The sequence below is a fragment of the Dermacentor variabilis genome, chromosome 4 (assembly GCF_050947875.1).
Source record: "Dermacentor variabilis isolate Ectoservices chromosome 4, ASM5094787v1, whole genome shotgun sequence".
Classification (NCBI taxonomy): Eukaryota; Metazoa; Arthropoda; class Arachnida; order Ixodida; family Ixodidae; genus Dermacentor; species Dermacentor variabilis.
The window spans coordinates 79,606,551-79,624,314 of NC_134571.1; the positions used below are offsets into that span (position 1 = coordinate 79,606,551).

At 42.8% G+C, this 17,764-nt stretch overlaps 1 protein-coding gene across 1 annotated transcript in view; it reads left to right on the forward strand.

Annotated features, from left to right (window-relative positions):
* Cyfip (Cytoplasmic FMR1-interacting protein Sra-1) overlaps window positions 1–17,764 on the forward strand; it is a 61,150-nt gene that overhangs the window by 22,314 nt on the left and 21,072 nt on the right. The window contains 10 exon segments of the mRNA XM_075689552.1: window positions 2,189–2,328; window positions 2,717–2,864; window positions 3,922–4,075; window positions 6,138–6,220; window positions 7,952–8,025; window positions 10,084–10,257; window positions 10,957–11,185; window positions 12,041–12,240; window positions 13,021–13,111; window positions 15,480–15,623. Of these exon segments, the coding sequence (XP_075545667.1) occupies window positions 2,189–2,328; window positions 2,717–2,864; window positions 3,922–4,075; window positions 6,138–6,220; window positions 7,952–8,025; window positions 10,084–10,257; window positions 10,957–11,185; window positions 12,041–12,240; window positions 13,021–13,111; window positions 15,480–15,623 (1,437 nt within the window).

The window sequence follows — 17,764 nt, forward strand, 5'->3', positions numbered from 1 at the left end:
GGTCGTGCGTCTTGAAAGCGATCTGCGATGTGTCCAACACGCGCTCCCACGCGGCCCTCATTTTCAAAGCGATCTGCAATGCTTGCAGAGTGCACATAGTGCCAATAGCTTCGTATGCGCTGTGCTTTCGACATTTCATTCGCATTGAAGCGACAGATGCACGGAGATCAATTGGCTTGCGGCTGCTGTCACGATTTCTAACTCCAGCATTTTCAGACAGTTCCCGTTGCCATCAAGCTAGATGTGTTCATGTTTACCTGTGTGTGCGTGGCACCGTGCTGGGTAATTTAATTAAAACACATTAACGGGCTACTTGGTTTGAATCCATGATAGAATAGGTAAGCACCACTGAACAAGGACTTAAAAAGAAGCCGACACGCAAAGACGGTGCTGTCTTTGTGCGTCTTTTTCTTCCTACGTCCTCGTTGAGTCACGCTTACATATTTTATTATTGTTAATTTAGTTAGTAAGCGAATGTTTACAAGTTTATACAGTCGATAAAGCTACTATCCTTACTTCGTACAGCTATCTACTAATTTGCTATCGCAATCGGTGCTTTGCCTTTCAGGGAGAACTGACCTTTCAGGCGCAACTGTACCTTTACGTCTCAATTCAATCTTTAGACAAGTCGACCAAAGTCAAAGCTTTGTTACGAACGTAGGTTGATATGTTAGTCGTAGACATTCGCTTCATTACTGCACTTCACAACTCTTCCCCCACGCTGTCCGCATGCTGTCCATCCACACTCGCCATACCACAACACCTCGTGCCACCCATGTCTTCCCCTCTCGCCTCTGCACTCACGTTACCTGGTCCTCTCTCTGACAACTACAGTCAACTGCATGCACAGCCTCCGAGAACCGCATTTTGCCTCGCCTCACTTGGAGCTCTCGGTCCGCTTACGCCGCCACTCTCTCCTCGTAACTTGCTTTTTGTTCGAATTGACGCCATTTTCGCTGTGCTTGTGACTGGTGTTACTATTACGGTGCTGTTACAGCACCCTGCGGCATTTCATGCTTCGACTCCATTCATTTGTGACGTTACAGCGACACAGCACGTTCGGTATGATGCCTGCTTCGAGAGAAAAGCAATTTTGCTGGGTGAAGCGCTCGGAACTAGTAGAGCTACTGAGTCAAACGATTTGCGGATGGTGGGACCGGCAGGAGGCCCTCTTAAATTGCAAGGCTGGGCAGAAGAACTCTGTGAACCTTGTAGTGGTGTCCCATAATGAAATGGCTGTGTGATCTTTTAAGAAGTCCTTAATCTTAAACGAGTTCAACTGCACGGATGACTTTATTTTTGAGGAAATACTTTCAGAGATCCCCTCGAAGTATAAGGCTGGCAGTGCTCTTGGCACTGATAGCGAGCTTGGCATAGCACCAGGAATACTTGTTGGGGATGCTTTCGGCGGCGAGTCGCGCAAAATTTCATGAAAATAAAACAATATTTGAAAGTGATTGCCTGAGAGTACTGCCCAAGGCAAGCTCTGTCTCCTCCTTGGACAACAATAATAAGGGAAAGAAACTAATTTTCGAATAGATTCCTTGAATAAAGGTACCATTACTTTTTCAGTCCGGCTTGGGTTACATTCACAGTTGTATTTCTTTTTTACTTCACATGACTGGAAAGTCAATTGTCGCGTTACATTTGTGGTTTCATTACATTCCAGTAAATATGGTATGTTGCATATAGCTGAAGCAATGGCAGTCTTGGAATGACCACAACAGAGGTTAAATAAACATGACCTCCGGAATACTTATGGTGTGTCACTACATTGCTCGAATGCTAATCGTATTGTTGTCAACAGTCATCGTGAGACAAGTTGTGCCATAATCTTGTTTTATGTTGGTGAAACTGGAAGCTATGTTTCAAAGATAGATTAGAAGGCTTGATTTTTTACAGGACGTCAATCAAGTCTTCAACATTTAATAGAGCAGTTTCTCCATCAAGTTGTATAACAGTATCACTTACTGCATTGTACCGTGATATTAATAGTTCTAACTTTATAAATGCATTAGCATTTGAAATTCTCTTGTACCTATGTCAAAGTTCCTGCCTAGTGCATTCATTCTTTCTTTCGCTTGTGGCAATAAATGAAGTGTTCTTCTCAGACATTTGACATTAAATTTGTTAAATGTCAGCGGAGATTCATGCATTTCATTTAACGAACATTTCTTTTGGTAATTAGGTTCTCATGAGCCGAATGGAGACGGTCTTCACAGATGCTGTCAGGCGACATGTGTACTACGAACTACAGGGATTTGTGCAGTGCACTTTGCGTGAGCCACTGCGTAAGGCCGTGAAGAACAAGCGTGACCTTGTCCGCAGGTTTGAAGACATTCAGTATTTTCTTTTTATGTTGCTTCTGGCACAAAGTTAAATTTGACATAGTGGGCATGGCAGATCTTATCCACTCATAAATGCAAGTGTTGTTACTGTGTGTCAGGGTGACATTAAAAGAGCACAGCGAAATCATCCTGTAAATCAGCTGCAGAAATTCAGATTTGCAGGTGGGTTATGCTTTTTGCCATGTCATAGAGGGCAAAGCTATATATTTTGAAAAGCCAAGGACACAGAGCCATCGTAATTCATAAACAACACACAGCAAGAATTAACACAGAAGTTTTATTTATCTTGGGCCAGATTTAGGTCTGCTACATACATGTATTGCTATGAGTTTGCTCGAAGATTACACAATCGCTGTCCCATTGTGCAGCATCATCATGTCTGTTCGAGAGACATGCGCTGACTGGAAACGTGGGACAGAACCCAACGAGGACCCAGCTCTCAGGGGGAAGAAAGACCCTGACAATGGATTTGATATTTCTGCACCACGGAGAAATGTTGGCCCATCCAGCACACAGGTTTGCTCATTTCCATACTTTCTAGCATGCAGCTTGATTGTAACATAACATAAAGACAGAGGAATGTAATAAAGGATATGCACCTCGTGGTCTCAATGACAGCTCAAAGGCAACGACAATGACTCATGCGGTGATTGTGAGAGAGCTTGTGCTGTTCGCTGCTCCTGGCCTGCTGCTGTACTGATTATCACCTTTTTTAATTATTAAATATTGTTACAGGAGCACAATTATTAATCGAAAAATTTTCATCAGCAAATGTTTAGATGTGTCTATCTGAGAGGAAAAGTAGCACCTTGCTGTTCATGTTGGAGATATGTTGTTATGAGCTTGCTGAAACCTCTACGTCCTTATTCAAGGGCATAGAGACCAAAGGCTCATAAAAGGCAGTGTTTAGCCTATTCTGCACAGAACCCACCTGCCGTGGTAGCTCAGTGGCTATGGTGTTGGGCTACTGAACACGAGGTCGCGGGATCAAATCCTGGCCATGGGCGACCACATTTCGATGGAGGTGAAATGCGAAAACGCCCCTGTACTTAGATGTAGGTGCACGTTAAAGAACCCCAGGTAGTCAAACTTTCTGGAGTCCTCCACTATGGCGTTCGTCATTATCAGAAAGTGGTTTGGCACATAAAACCCCATAATTTAATTTTAATTTTTCTGCATAGAACCAGAGCTGTCGCTGGGACATGCAGTTCAGCCCCTTTTCTGGCGTTCCAATTCCCTGTAGAGTTTCGAATAGTCTTCACTCTCCAAACTGATAACACTACGGCATATCTTTTACTTTGTGGAAAATATGAAAAAGTGGCCAATGTAATGCCTAATGCAGTTATATATTAATGATAAATTACCCTGCATGCATTCATGCCGGGCCAAGCTTCTGTAAAGTAATAAACTGTTTTGCCTGAGAGCAGGAAACCGTGAATAATTGGCCACTGAGTGTAGCTTACTGCATAAAACTGCGGTTAGGGTAGCATGCATTTGTTATGGGCCACTTGGCAGCACTGTCGCACATGCCTGTGCCTTCTGCTGTATGCAAAACATTGTTTATCTTTTGCAGTTGTACATGGTGCGCACAATGCTGGAGTCACTGATTGCTGACAAGAGTGGTGGCAAGCGAACTCTGCGCAAGGACATCGATGGTCCCTCCCTCATGGAGATTGACAGGTTCCACAAGGGATCTTTCTACTGGAACTACCTACTCAACTTTAGCCGTAAGTCAGCCTATAGCTCGAGACGGGAGACGATGCCATGTGACATTGAAACTTTTGCAAGACGTCGAATATAGGACCGTACGTTTTGAGATGCATGAATATAAGCATTCTGGTTTGATTAAGTTCATGAGCTATATAGTAGTAGACTTCTGTTAATTCAACTCCTGTTAACTAGATTTTTTAACTAGTTCAGTTCTGAACTAAAGTCCTGGCTCGGCGCCTATGCATATTTTTGGGCCCTAACTTCGTTATTTTGATCCTAAAATTGCCCTTTGCCCAATAATTCGAACTTAACCAGTGAGCATGCACGTGCCCGACTTCTATGGTGACTCCACTAGTCACCCTTTTAGTGGCAGGGTATCTCGGTGGAGCTTAGGGAACAGCAAATGTGCAGAACACGGGATCACCTGTTGAAAACGCCCATTTTCAGCCTGCCCTAGGAAGATTTTCAAGCTGTAATAGTAGCTCACAATTTCTTATTATGGTATTTACCTGATTCCAATGTGCGCCTTTGTTTTTTCCAAGAAATTTGGGTCGAAAATTGGCTGCATGGTGCAATCAGATACAAAATGAGCTGCGTTTGTAGCGTTTGTATGTTTGACTGCATAACATGAGTGTATTGCACGAAGATAACTTTATAAAACCAGTTGCCATTATTGATGAAAGTCTTTAGAGCATTGACTTGGTCAGAACCCCTAGTTCGGTACTCCATTGGCAAAGGCTGCTGCCCATGCTCCCTCTGTATACTTTTGTTGGCTCACAAGATCTGACATTGTGCCACACATATTAGGCCCTTTTCCATTTTTCTTGCTAAAAAATTGGGCAGTGTTATATTTTTACCTTGTTTAAAGTTTTAATGCCATTTCTACATTACTTTTCTACTTTGAACAGGTATAAAGTGGGAGCCCATTTGTTTCAGGGACATGTTAGAATCAAGCAAAAGCTACTGACAAATTGAGTGGTGTGTTTTGGTGTTTTTTCTGCATCTTGATTAAATCGACCTGCCGGATAATTAATTCAGTTTTGTTGGTACCCTCAGGGTCAAATTAACAGAAGTCGGCTCCATTGAAATTAAGTTCAGCTTTGTGGAATGGACATTCGGATGAAAGAGTGAGATGATTTGTCTGTTCAGTCAGGAGAGATAAAAGCTGCTTTCGTATGAATGCAATAAGGATCGAAGTTCAATGCAATGGGAAATGGGACTGGCCAAAGGAAATGTGTCAGGCACCATTTAGTGCAATTTCAGGGCTATTGAGTTGTGTAACCAGTTGATAAATGATATAGCTAGATAGAAGACTGTCAGTAATAAGAACTCTGACTCCATCAGCAGTAAAATACAGCTGATCAATGAATTTTTGATGGCCTAATGTGGTGGCCAGGTCTCGACATGCCTTAGTAAATTGCTAACTGGGCAAATTGGCCTATGAAATGCGAAAACACCCGTGTGCTTAGATTTAGGTGCACGTTAAAAAACCCCAGGTGGTCAAAATTTCCGGAGTCCTCCACTACGGCGTGCCTCATAATCAGAAAGTGGTTTTGGCACGTAAAACCCCAAATATTATTATTATTAAATTGGCCTATCTTCATAGAAGAGACTGAACGGCGCCTTCCACAAGGGGCAGTGAAAGAATGTACAACAGGCGATGTTACATCACCATGGGAAACACTGCAATTTATTTCTTATAGCCCTTGTTGTGGTTTCTTTTAGTGTCATTGATGGTTTGATCTGTGAGTTTTACTTGCCCCCCAAACAAACAAAGACAGCTTTGTGTAAATGTTGTTTTTCACACTGGCACACTGGGGCCTTTAAGTGTTTGGAAATGCGCACACATGTGCATTTCCAAGTGTACATGATAACAAACACTACTGGAAAAAAAAAACCACTGGCAATGTTGGTGTCTAGGTGCTCTAGTTCAACTTGACAAGCAGCTTATTGTATCTCTTTCTTTTTGCACTGATTGTACTTGTCACCTTTACACAGGCTTCACAATATCTGTTGTTCTGTGCAAAGATTCATGTCTCTTCAAGTATCTACCCTTTTCTGTTTCCACCCTGATCGCAGAAACATTGCAAGAGTGTTGTGACCTGTCCCAGTTGTGGTACCGAGAATTCTACTTGGAAATGACAATGGGAAAAAGAATCCAGGTAATTTCCCAACGTAGTAGCTACTTATTTAGGGACAGCACTAACAACTGTATATCGCTTAGTTATTATCTGCATTCTTATAAGTGATAACAGCAGTGCTTAAAGTTGGGGTGGGGGGCGGAGGGGCCTGGCCCTCCTTCCATTTTTTTGAGGAGGGGCTCAGCCCCTCTTGGCAGGTCAACTGTAGCACATTCAACAAAACGCTGGAAGTTATTTCATTACCAGTAGTGCCTTTTGCGGGGCAATTTAAGTTCTCCAATTTCTCAAATAATGATTTAATTGTGAATAATGAGCTGACAGTGTGTGTGTTAGTGCGTGCGTGTGTACGCATGCTATACTGGTTGCCACCCCATTAGGGCCCCCTTTTAACTGAATGGAGACTTTAAGCCCTGGATAACAGTTACATTAATTTATCTTGTCAGTATCTTATTGTTACTAGTTGGCAATAACTTCCTTTGGAAGGCATTATCAGCAGAAACTTGCTGCTTGTTGCTAGGCAGTTGATTAGCTTTTCTTGTTTCTGTATACATTTGTAATGCAATACTGCATTACTGCAATACTGTAAGCACGAGGTCGCGGGATCGAATCCCGGCCACGGCGGCCGCATTTCGATGGGGGCGAAATGCGAAAACACCCGTGTGCTTAGATTTAGGTGCACGTTAAAGAACCCCAGGTGGTCAAAATTTCCGGAGTCCTCCACTACGGCGTGCCTCATAATCAGAAAGTGGTTTTGGCACGTAAAACCCCAAATATTATTATTATATTATTATATTATTGCAATACTGTTGCATTTGAGAAATTCGGGGTTCAAATAATTTTGTACACTGAAAAATTGTTGAAGCGGGACTAAATCTAACAAAGTTTAATCCCACAATACCAGTTTAATTTAGTGTACGCTGTGTAGCTAGCTGACTACATAAATCTGGATGAGCAGCTGAAGATGTTTAGTCAAACAGCACTTTATGTGTAGTGACCATATGGATGGCCACTTGAGGGATGATGGATTCCTTGGTGCTTGGCATTCAATATTTGTTTGATGGTTATGGCTGTTAGTGCTGCTAGTTTAGATATTTTTTGCCTTTCTCCTGCAATGTATGATATCACACATTCTTTCACTGTGCCTGAGAGCCCATTCACACTTGCAAGTCGCAGAGGTCATGCGACCGTTCTGGTTGCAAATTTTTGCATTGGTAGAAAAGTGACGGTCGCAGGCCAGTCGCACGCTGCTAGATTTTCCAGCCTTGCGACTGCGAGTTGTAAACCGCTAAACCAATCAGCAGTGTCCAAGAAGTAGCACGTGAGACTTTGTGCATCCAGTTGTCATTGCCTCCGTGCTTGGAAGTGCCTGTACGGCCGCGAAGCACGTCAAATCCGCCACAACATCCTCATCTTCACTCAGGTCGTCATGATACATCATGAACGGCGAGGGACTAGAGCACGCCGAGCTGGAATGTGGGAGACACGGTCGCAGTAGACGAAACGCCTGCAAGCACGCAGATGGTGTCCTTCACGGGAGAGCTCGTTTCGAACGAGAAAGCGACCCGCAGGTCGCTGAGGTAGCCCTTGAAAAAGTGAACGTCGGTGTTGTTGAGCCACTGCCTGGTCGCAGGCGACTGACGGTCGCATGATCTCTGTGACTCGCAAGTGTGAATGCGCCCTGATGCTTAAAAGAGAATGGAGGATTATCGTGAAAAGCAGACTTCAGCGCTGGCATTTGTTTGCTGGTTTCAGTTCCCGATTGAAATGTCCCTTCCGTGGATCCTGACCGATCACATCCTAACCACAAAGAACCCTTCCATGATGGAGTGAGTGTCTTCATTTATTGCTTCTGACAAAACCCTGGCTCATGTCGTGCTTGATGAAGGCAGCGTTACATTGTTGATTTGCTGGCTGAGAAAGCTGCATGAACAACAATGTGTAAAGTTGGGCAGTTTTGTAAATACAGTCTTTATAATGAAGTGCGTAGGGCATTAGGGTTCCGAAATCATTTGTTATATAGGTCACTCTGTTTAAAAGTCATGCATCTCACAGCAGAACAGGGCCAGAATTATTCCTTCGTTATACAGGCCATTTCTTTTAGAGGCATTCATTTGTGGGGTTATGCTCTGCGTACGGCTAGGGCTGAAGGCGAGCTCTAGACCTAGCCACACACAGACATTCCGTGATACTTCCCGAACCATAGTGCAAGTAATCATAGCTACGTCTGGTTCAAACGAATACGGCAACCATTGGTGTCAACTCTAACAGCATTTATTGCTACAAGCGATAAGGGGCACTGGCAGAGGGAAGTCCACTCCGTAATAAGTAATAGGCTTGCCTCGTTTCCTGGACTAGTCGGGCAAACAAGGTCACCCACGGGTTGCAGCAGGTAAATCAATACAGCACGTTAGAGGTTGGGCGCCAGAGAGAAAGGGTCTGCCGCGGTGGCACGCTTTTATACCTTTTTACCTTTTGCGAGGGGAATGTCCTCCTTACCTGTCGGATACCTTTTCTTTTCCCACGAGCCGGGAGGGGAAGAGAAGGGTACGTGGTGTATCGAGAGTGAAGGAGAATGGGAGGGCGTGTAACGCCTCTCTCCTGTGTCTACGTCGGCTCTCAACGTGTCCACAATGTACGAACGGGACGACGGGAGTACGCGGGAAGAAATGGGCGCTTGGTCTCCCTACACATTGGAGAAGCACTTGACTGTACTCGCTTGAAAAAAAAAAAAAAGGAATAGATAGTGTTTCCACCAATTCTGCTCAAAGTAATTAAAAACGGTATAGTGAATATAACACTTCATATTTCTTTACAAGATTTTATTAGGCAGTGCACATCATGAAGTCTTCTATAATTGCAAATAAGCTTGATAATTAAATTCTACTCATTAAATTTCGTCGCCTCACTTATTACTTTTCCCAAACAACCTTCTTCATGCACGTTAAAGCACATGTGCAACTGAGTGTAAAGGGTACACATATCTTTTAAATGTCCTGGCTGCAGATATTTATATTTCATTTTTAATTTCGTCCTTTGTTTCATTGTCTTGTTTTTAATCTTGTCATGAACTTTCCTACACATCTTTTCGCAAGTAAGACACAGATGTGGATCATTACTGGCTGCGTATCACTGTGTTTCTTTGTCCACTGTTTTTTCATGCTGCCTTTTTAAAATATGTATGGTCTTTACATGTAGGATTTAGTATTTCTGGGATTTAAAGTGAAACGCAAAGCTTTGGACGTTACAGCCTGTTTCTTTTTGGATGAGTACCACTGCAGGCTTTCAACTGCTGTGATGCACAGTATTTGGTTTATTAGATTGGTGGTTTGGTTACATTTCTTGTGAAGATACTTCTAAAAATTCTATAAATCCTGCACGGTCATCAGTGCTGTAGAAATGTCTTATATGCCTGCAAGGAAGTGCTTCACCCTAAGCACTTTTTGTATGCTATAGGTGATTTCACTATAAAAGAGTTAGGCATATTTGTAGCAAGAAACATGTGCATGGGCGTAGTTGTAGTTGTCATTATACTAATACAACAGTCTTGGATGCAGTGAATTTTGGTAGCAACATGTTGGTGTTGTAGTTTTAGAGTGTTTGTAGTGGAGTTTTGTTATTTACAGACACAGCAGTTCCGGCATGAGCAGATTTTGGGTAAAAGCACCCCAGATTCTTTTTCTGGATGTAATTCTTCATTGCATTGAAAGAAAACCTTTGTTGCTTCATCCTTTTTTTTTTTTTTTAGTCTTTTGGAAGTCAAAGCCAAGCCAGAGGGTTTGACTTTTTGCTAAACTAATCTAAGCAATATGTTGCTCTGAGGTTTTTCTGTTTTAATTGACCTTGTATTATTTTCACGTTTTCTTTCTGTTTCTTTTTTTCTTCAGATGTGTATTGTACCCTTTGGACTTGTACAACGACAGTGCATTCTATGCCCTCACTAAGTTCAAAAAACAGTTTCTCTATGATGAAGTGGAGGCTGAAGTCAACCTGTGCTTCGACCAGTTTGCGTACAAACTGAGTGACCAGATATTTGCCTACTATAAGCACCTGGCTGGCAGGTAAGGACAATCTGATTTACACACCTTTCTTTTAAGTACTTTCTTTCAACTTGTAAGAATTGTTGCAATTCTTGCGCCTAATACTGGTATCTTGTCATTCTGAAAACAACTGTATTTATGGCTCATCTTGTATAAAAAATAGCATGCACGTTTCAAGGGCAGTTGAATACAGTGCTGATAGTTAACGCTGCGAAAGGTAATCTAAGTAAGAAAGATTTGACGAAACAAATTCCTGTTGCCCGTCTAGTAGTGTTTGTTGCTCTTTGTGTTCAAACACGGTGGCTTAAGAGTCTGTTTTCATTCAACTTACAATCGTGCAAATGTTAATTCCTTCGTGATTAGAAGCCAGGATTCTATGCAATGTGTAATGCTGCAGAAGTATTGCAAATGCAACATTGATTTATTGGCTGGACGCAAAGGTCACTTGGTTACTTGGCTTGTCTGTCGCTTGTATTTAAGGCAAAAGTAAATGCTCAATGACAGGGAAGCTACATATTTTGTTTTGTGTTGAGGAAACTGACTGTGTGGCGCTATAAACAGTAGTCAGACACCATAGTTCTATGCTTGAGCTTGTGACAGAGATAAATAGAACTATGCTTAAGTTGAGACAGGGATATATAGAACTGAAGCCAATGTGCGATTTTTGGAAGCCAGGGTCTCCACTTAGCCATGTGAATGTATTTCTGTCTTCGAGCACAGCATCCTGCTGGACAAGCGCTTCCGCGTTGAGTGTGCAAGCAACTCAACTGTGTTTGCCTACCCCGTGGCCAACCGGTACGAGACTCTGTTGCGGCAGCGACACGTGCAGCTGCTGGGCCGCTCGGTAGATTTGAACCGCCTGGTTGCCCAGCGGTTGGGTGCTGCGCTCCAACGGAGCCTGGAGCTCGCCGTCGCGCGCTTTGAGGCGCAGGACATCACGGGTGTTGTGGTACGTTTATGCTGCAGTGCTACTCTCCAATGGGAGTGAACGAACACTTTCTTTTGGCCTTGTGGAAGCAGCTGGCAAGTGACTTAGAAGTGGGAGAAGCAAAAGATGGATGAATCGTAGTTCTAACTGGAAAGCCACCACAGATACCCTCTTATGCTATACACTCTGTTTGGAACATTTGTGTTGACAAATGTACAAAAGCAATCAAAAATTCTACTGGAAACACAATGGAAATCTCTGCCTTAGGGTTCACGCAGTATAAACACAATTGGTGTCAGTCATATTTCTGTGGTGTGCTGTGCAGTTAATTGACATGGCAATGGCTTTGTAGCATTGGCTGCTGATTCTTAATTTGATAGCCTTCGAAGCTACCCGGGACCCTGTGCTCTCACCTGGACTATTCATGGTGCACTTAGGCACCTGCCCTGTTTTTTACACTGAGTTATAAAAATAAGAATGATGAACACAAAACATTTGTTTTGCACCTGTTGTGAGAATTTGTGGCTTAAGCCAGGATGTCTAGGATTCACGTAAAAGGGATATGATTACCTATATTTAGAGATTTATCAAATGAAAGGGGTGCTGCCTGCTGAACTTGCTTTTCTGTTTTACATGCACTGGAGTTTATATGTTGGAAAGCCTTTGCTGCTTAAAGAGCTTAACGTGCTGACTTTTAGGCAAGCAATTAAAATTGAAACCTTTTGTCTTACAGTTCTTGCTGAGTTTTTGCTTTGTTATACATACGAAGTCACTGTGAGATGTTTCCACTGTCCATGTTAAATACTCTCTACACTTAGCGTATCAGTGCAGCATTGAGGCTTGTGAAACAAAGCTTGCCCATGTCTTGCAATGCAGGAGCTTGAAGGCCTGCTGTCAGTGAATCGTATGACACACAAGCTACTGAGCAAGTTTGTCACCCTCGATGACTTCGATGCCATGCTGAGAGAAGCAAACCACAATGTCCTGGCACCTTATGGTCGCGTGTGTCTTCACGTCTTTTGGGAGCTTAACTATGACTTCCTGCCAAACTACTGCTACAACGCTGCTACAAACAGGTGGGTAACTGTAGCACATGCTTTTTTCACAGAAGGAAGCCAGACTGAATACGTAGTTTGCCTTAATCAGGATCCTAATTTAGTAGGTAGCCCAAAGAATAGAAGTTCACATCACATCAGTTATCACATGTAGCACAACTTGTGAAGGGAAAGTGACATAGACAGGGCATAACGAGTTGTTGATTGCATTCACATAAATTCATAAGCAGACTTTTACCAGAGTTGGACATTTCAAGGAATAGTCAGCTCACATGCAGGCCTACATTTGGTTGTGCTAATCAGTACAAAGACATTGCACATGCCCTGTATCGCCTCTAACACTACATTCTTAGAGGTGAGGCATCGTTGTTTCGAATTTCTGTTTGCAATGTACAAATTGTAACAGCTGTTTCAGTAGTCCTTGCATGTACCAATGGTTCTTCCGATGCCTCTGTTGCTTTTCAACAACAAGAGTTAATGATCTAATCTATGTTAGATGCTAGTTACACTAATAAGAAGATGCAGACACATGAAGACTGGTATTGGTGGCATCATAGTAAACATATTTGGGAAGTGGGCCTGTGTGTGTGTGTGTGTGTGTGTGTGTGCGTGTGTGTGTGTGTGTGTGTGTGTGTGTGTGTGTGTGTGTGTGTGTGTGTGTGTGTGTGTGTGTGTGTGTGTGTGTGTGTGTGTGTGTGTGTGTGTGTGTGTGTGTGTGTGTGTGTGTGTGTGCGCGCGCGCGCATCTGTGAAAACTTGCTTTTCTAATATAATGCTTTTCTAAACTTGCTTTCTCTTCCAGGTTTGTCAAGGTGAAAGACATCACTCTGACGCAACCTGTGACTAGGGAGAAAATGCCCAGTGCCCAGCCTCACTACATCTATGGGACTAAGGTAAGGCAAGTGTGTGTGTGTATGTGTGTTTTTATGTTTATAGTTGTGGCTAAAGGGGGGGAAAAACTAAAGAATAACAAGAGTCTGTCTCTTCAACAAGCAGCAAGGTGATAGAACATTTTTAGGGGTCCATCACTTCCTCGATGCACTGATTCCTTGTGCAGTTGTTTTCCGAATTTGACGGTGCATTTTTATTGTTCTTGCTAATGGTGTCCAAAGTGGCGGTGATATCAAAACATTGAAGTTGCAAACACCGACCATCTTAATGTGTGCAGTCATGTAGACATGAAAAACGTTGACTAGAGCATACATTAATTCAGATTGTTGAGCACTTCGTGAACCAGACACCTAGTCTATCACTTTGAGGGGCAGTACTACTTTCGCCATTCCATGATGTCACATCAGCAATGCAATGCGTCATTGCAGCAAAGGGCAACCTATTCACTGGCGTTATGTACTCGAGGAATGCACACTGGAATTGATGCCCTTGAATTCTGTGAACTCCATTTTTCACAGTTTCATTCAGTTCAGTGATTTTCAAATAATTCACAGGTGGCTGTTATGAGTAAGTACTGCACATATTGTCAATTATCCTTGACTCTATGCACACTTGTTGACAAGCTTGTGGAAAATCATTCTTTCTGGTAACACCTGTTACGTGAAGTTCTGAGGACAGGAAGTAGATGCGACACATTTAAGTTTTTGCTCATTCCAGTGAATGAGTGGAAATCATGCTTTTGTTTTTTTTTTAACTGGGATCATTTTCTGTTTGCCATCATGGTAAACATGACACTTGACAAAAATTTTCAAATTAGCTCAACATGCTCATGTTGGGATGGACAAAAATTTTCAAATTAGCTCAGCATGCTCATGTTGGGACAAAAATTTTCAAATTAGCTCAACATGCTCATGTTGGAGCCTTCCTGACCTTACATTGAAGCTTTTGAATCAAGAAAAGACAACAGACAGTCTTCTGTTGCATGTTCTACTCTGTAAGATACCACGTAACCAAACTACTGTGCTGGTCAACTGACACCTCTTCAATGGTCTAGCGACTTGGATCTCTGTTGAAAAGCTGTTTTCTTTTCCTTCAAACAGTGAAATCTCGATATAACGAACTTCAGGGGACCACAGTAAATTGTTCGTTATTCTGAAAGATCATTATAGTGAAAGCCCCAAAATGAACCATTCCGCCCATCAACCCATCAGTTCATAAGTTGTCACCATATGAGCTATACATGAAAACCTTGCTGTTGCCTCTCGACACGTTTTTCCATAAATTCTGCCGCCATGCACCAACGGAGCACCGTATAATAAAGTGATGTGCGCACAACAGACACTGACGCCGGGAGAACTACAGACAAAAATGTAGCTCCATGTCGCCCCCAAAGCACAATGTTTCTTGCTTCTTGTTTATTTTTCACGCTTGCCGTGGACACCGAAACTGTTTTGCTTGAGGTGGACGCCTGAACTATGTCAAAGGGCAAATGCACGTAAACAATATCATCTGTAAAGTGCAAAGTGCGACCGTGTGGCATCCCTACGAGTACAAAGGTTACATTTCACCGTGCGTGTAGCTAGTACAGCCGCAGAAAGAAGCGCAAAGAGGCGTGCACAGAAAGAAGGGTGAAAGAAGGAAGAGACGTACCTCCATTGCTAGGTGACACTTTTCTGGGCGGAGCATGCATGCTCAAAACATGATGTTCCGTTTCCGCCGCTCGTCCGCATTCTTTTTTTTGTCAGGTGCAGTCTTAGGTTTTCCAAACCCATGCGCCACAACGTCCGATCTCTGCGCCTTATCGTCGGCTAACCTACTGTTTCGGCTGCCGTGAAGGATACACGGAAATCTAAGAATCCCCAGATTTCATAATATTAATTTGTAATATTGAGACGTTAGCATCACAGGGAAACTGAATAACGATCGTTATTCTGAAAAGTTCGGTATTCTGAAGTTTGTAGTACAGAAATGTTTTTACATTGGGACTATAAGAAGTCAGCAGGGGATTTCTGAAAAGTTTGTTGATCTGAAGAGTTCATTAATCTGAAAAGTTCATTAATGCAGTGTTCATAGTAACGAGGTTTCATTGTAACTGGTCATATAACTTAAGTGCAAGTGCTTGTGCTCACAGAAATTCCATTGTCATCTTGCTTGATTCATCTTTGCTTTCGCACCTGCTTTCTCCGCTCTTGCTCCCGACTATGTCATTATGTGAAAGCCAAGGTATTGTGTGCTAATCTACAACAAACTGTTGGCTGGATGACTCTAAATATGATTGTGAGTGTGTGGGCGGTGCCAGTGCATGCAAGTGTCATGGTGGCTTGTTTTACTGAAGCCCACGGTGTCATCCCTGCGCGTATGTGAACGCAGGCATTGAACTCAGCATACCAGCAAATCTACAGCCTGTACAGTGGCTTTGTGGGTGCACCCCACTTCCGTGCCATCTGCCGGCTCCTGGGCTACCAGGGCATTGCTGTTGTCATGGAGGAACTGCTCAAAATCGTCAAGAGCCTGGTGAGTCACCACAGCAGAATTTTACGAGAGCTACCGTGGATGGAAATGTGGTGCTATTGCCTATGCAGATTTCTTCAGCAACACTTCAACCAGCAGCAATATCCTCGTGCAGTCACTTTCAGAGCTACCTTTCACTTTTTCAAGATTTCACATCACTTTTTCAAGATTTCACATGGCTAGTGCCAGACACGATGGCATCTACGGGCTACAGTATTCCTAGCATGATGCCAAGAACACTGTCTCAACATTGCTGAGAATACTGTCACCCATAGGTGCTGACATGCCTGGTGCTATTCCTGCAAAATATTGCAAAAGTAAAAGTAGCCCCATATGTGATCACTCAAGTATTACTCCAGCATGGGACTGGCAGGAGGTGCAAGTACAGGCTCAGTTTGGTAGATTGTATAGCGCATAATGCATCTACCGCTGTTGGCCTTTTTGGCTACAAAATGCCAGAAAGGATTATTCTGATGTTCTGTATCGTACTCTTTGTACAAGATTCATCATTCATTGCACATCCTAAACTGCCACTAAGCTGGAAGATTTTGAGTTGTTTTCCTTTTAACTTTGACATGGACATAGAAAAAGCACCCAGAAAAGACTTGATATAGCACATCTCGCATTTTTCTGTGTACCTTTTTTATGTGTTTATGTACTCACTCGATAATGCCCATTACCACAGAAGTGCCTGTATGGGATGAGGTTGCTGTGTGAAGGAGCATGTGAAATGGGAACACATTTAAAACTCTGCATAACTATGATGCTGTTGTGCAAAACTACCAATCAGTGCTAATTCTTCCTCTAGTAAATTGTAATCAAGCTCCATGGTTGCCTCTATAGGAATCATCCAGAAATGTCATAAACATTCCAAGGATCCAAGCTGATTGTCCTCTTCTGTACCTTTAGTAACCAGAAACCTAAACAGACCATCAAAATATTTCGAATAGTTGGGCTGAGTGGGCACAGATTTTAATGCACTTCACAGTAGTAAGGAGCATCCTCCCAAGTCTACGCAATATGCACTTTCCTCGCTATGCAATCTCTTGACTCTTTTTTTTTATGCTGTCAGCATTTGAGAGACACTTATAGTGAGAGAACGAGAAGAAAGGGGGTTAACCGAGGGGCACAATTTCTATCAAACATATCATAAGAAGCCGACGAACAAAGACACCAAGAGCAACACAGGGGAAATTAGTTGTACTTACTAATTGAAATAAAGAAATTATATGACGTAGTAGTTCGGCGGAAACCCGCAAGGTGGAGAGAAGTATTTATTTAGAAGCCTTTATTAAACAAATTATAAATTGATGGAACTGAAAGCGGATGAAAAAAAAAACTTGCCGCAGGTGGGGAACGATCCCACAACCTTCACATTATGCGTGCGATGCTCTAACCAATTTAACTACCGCGGCGTCGCTTTCCCATACACTTTCCTGGGTATTTATGTTTCCTACTAGAACCCTGGGAGTGTAAGCCAGCTCCACCACTCGCAAACCTTGGTGGCGGATGTGGAACATCCTTTCTGCCGCAGGCGTCACGAGTATGTGATCTTTTTGGGTGAAGGCAACTGGTCAACAAACCCACACATGCTACCTGAAGCCATCAATGTTGCCGGATTCAAGACCCTCGTTATGTAATGAATGAAAAGGAGGTTAACCAAGGGGCCCGATTTTTATTAAACATATGAGAGGACACTTATAGTAGATAAGCGCAAATGGTGTCCACATGCAAGATTGTTTAGCAAGACCAAAAATTGTTTAGTATTGGTGTAGGATTTATCCGCTAAGTGTTAGACCTAGCATTGTGCCATTTTTTCTAAAGCATTTACTCTGACACTCGCCGTAGTGTACATACCAAGCCAAGTTTAACTTGGCAGAATCCGAGATGTGGTAGTCTTTGAATGTGAATAGTTCGGTCAGTGTTCATTGAACGACCTGCTGCAATGGCTCACTGACTGTGACACTCCACAGCTCAACACAAAGAGTTGTGTCCTATTCCTTCCCACTGTAGCCACATTCAGTTGGGTGTGGAAGGCAAAAATGCTTGTGTACAGAGATTTAGGTGCATGCCAAAGTACCACTAGTGATGTGACTGATATGGAGCCTTTCATTACAGCTTCCCATGTTCTGATTTCGATATTT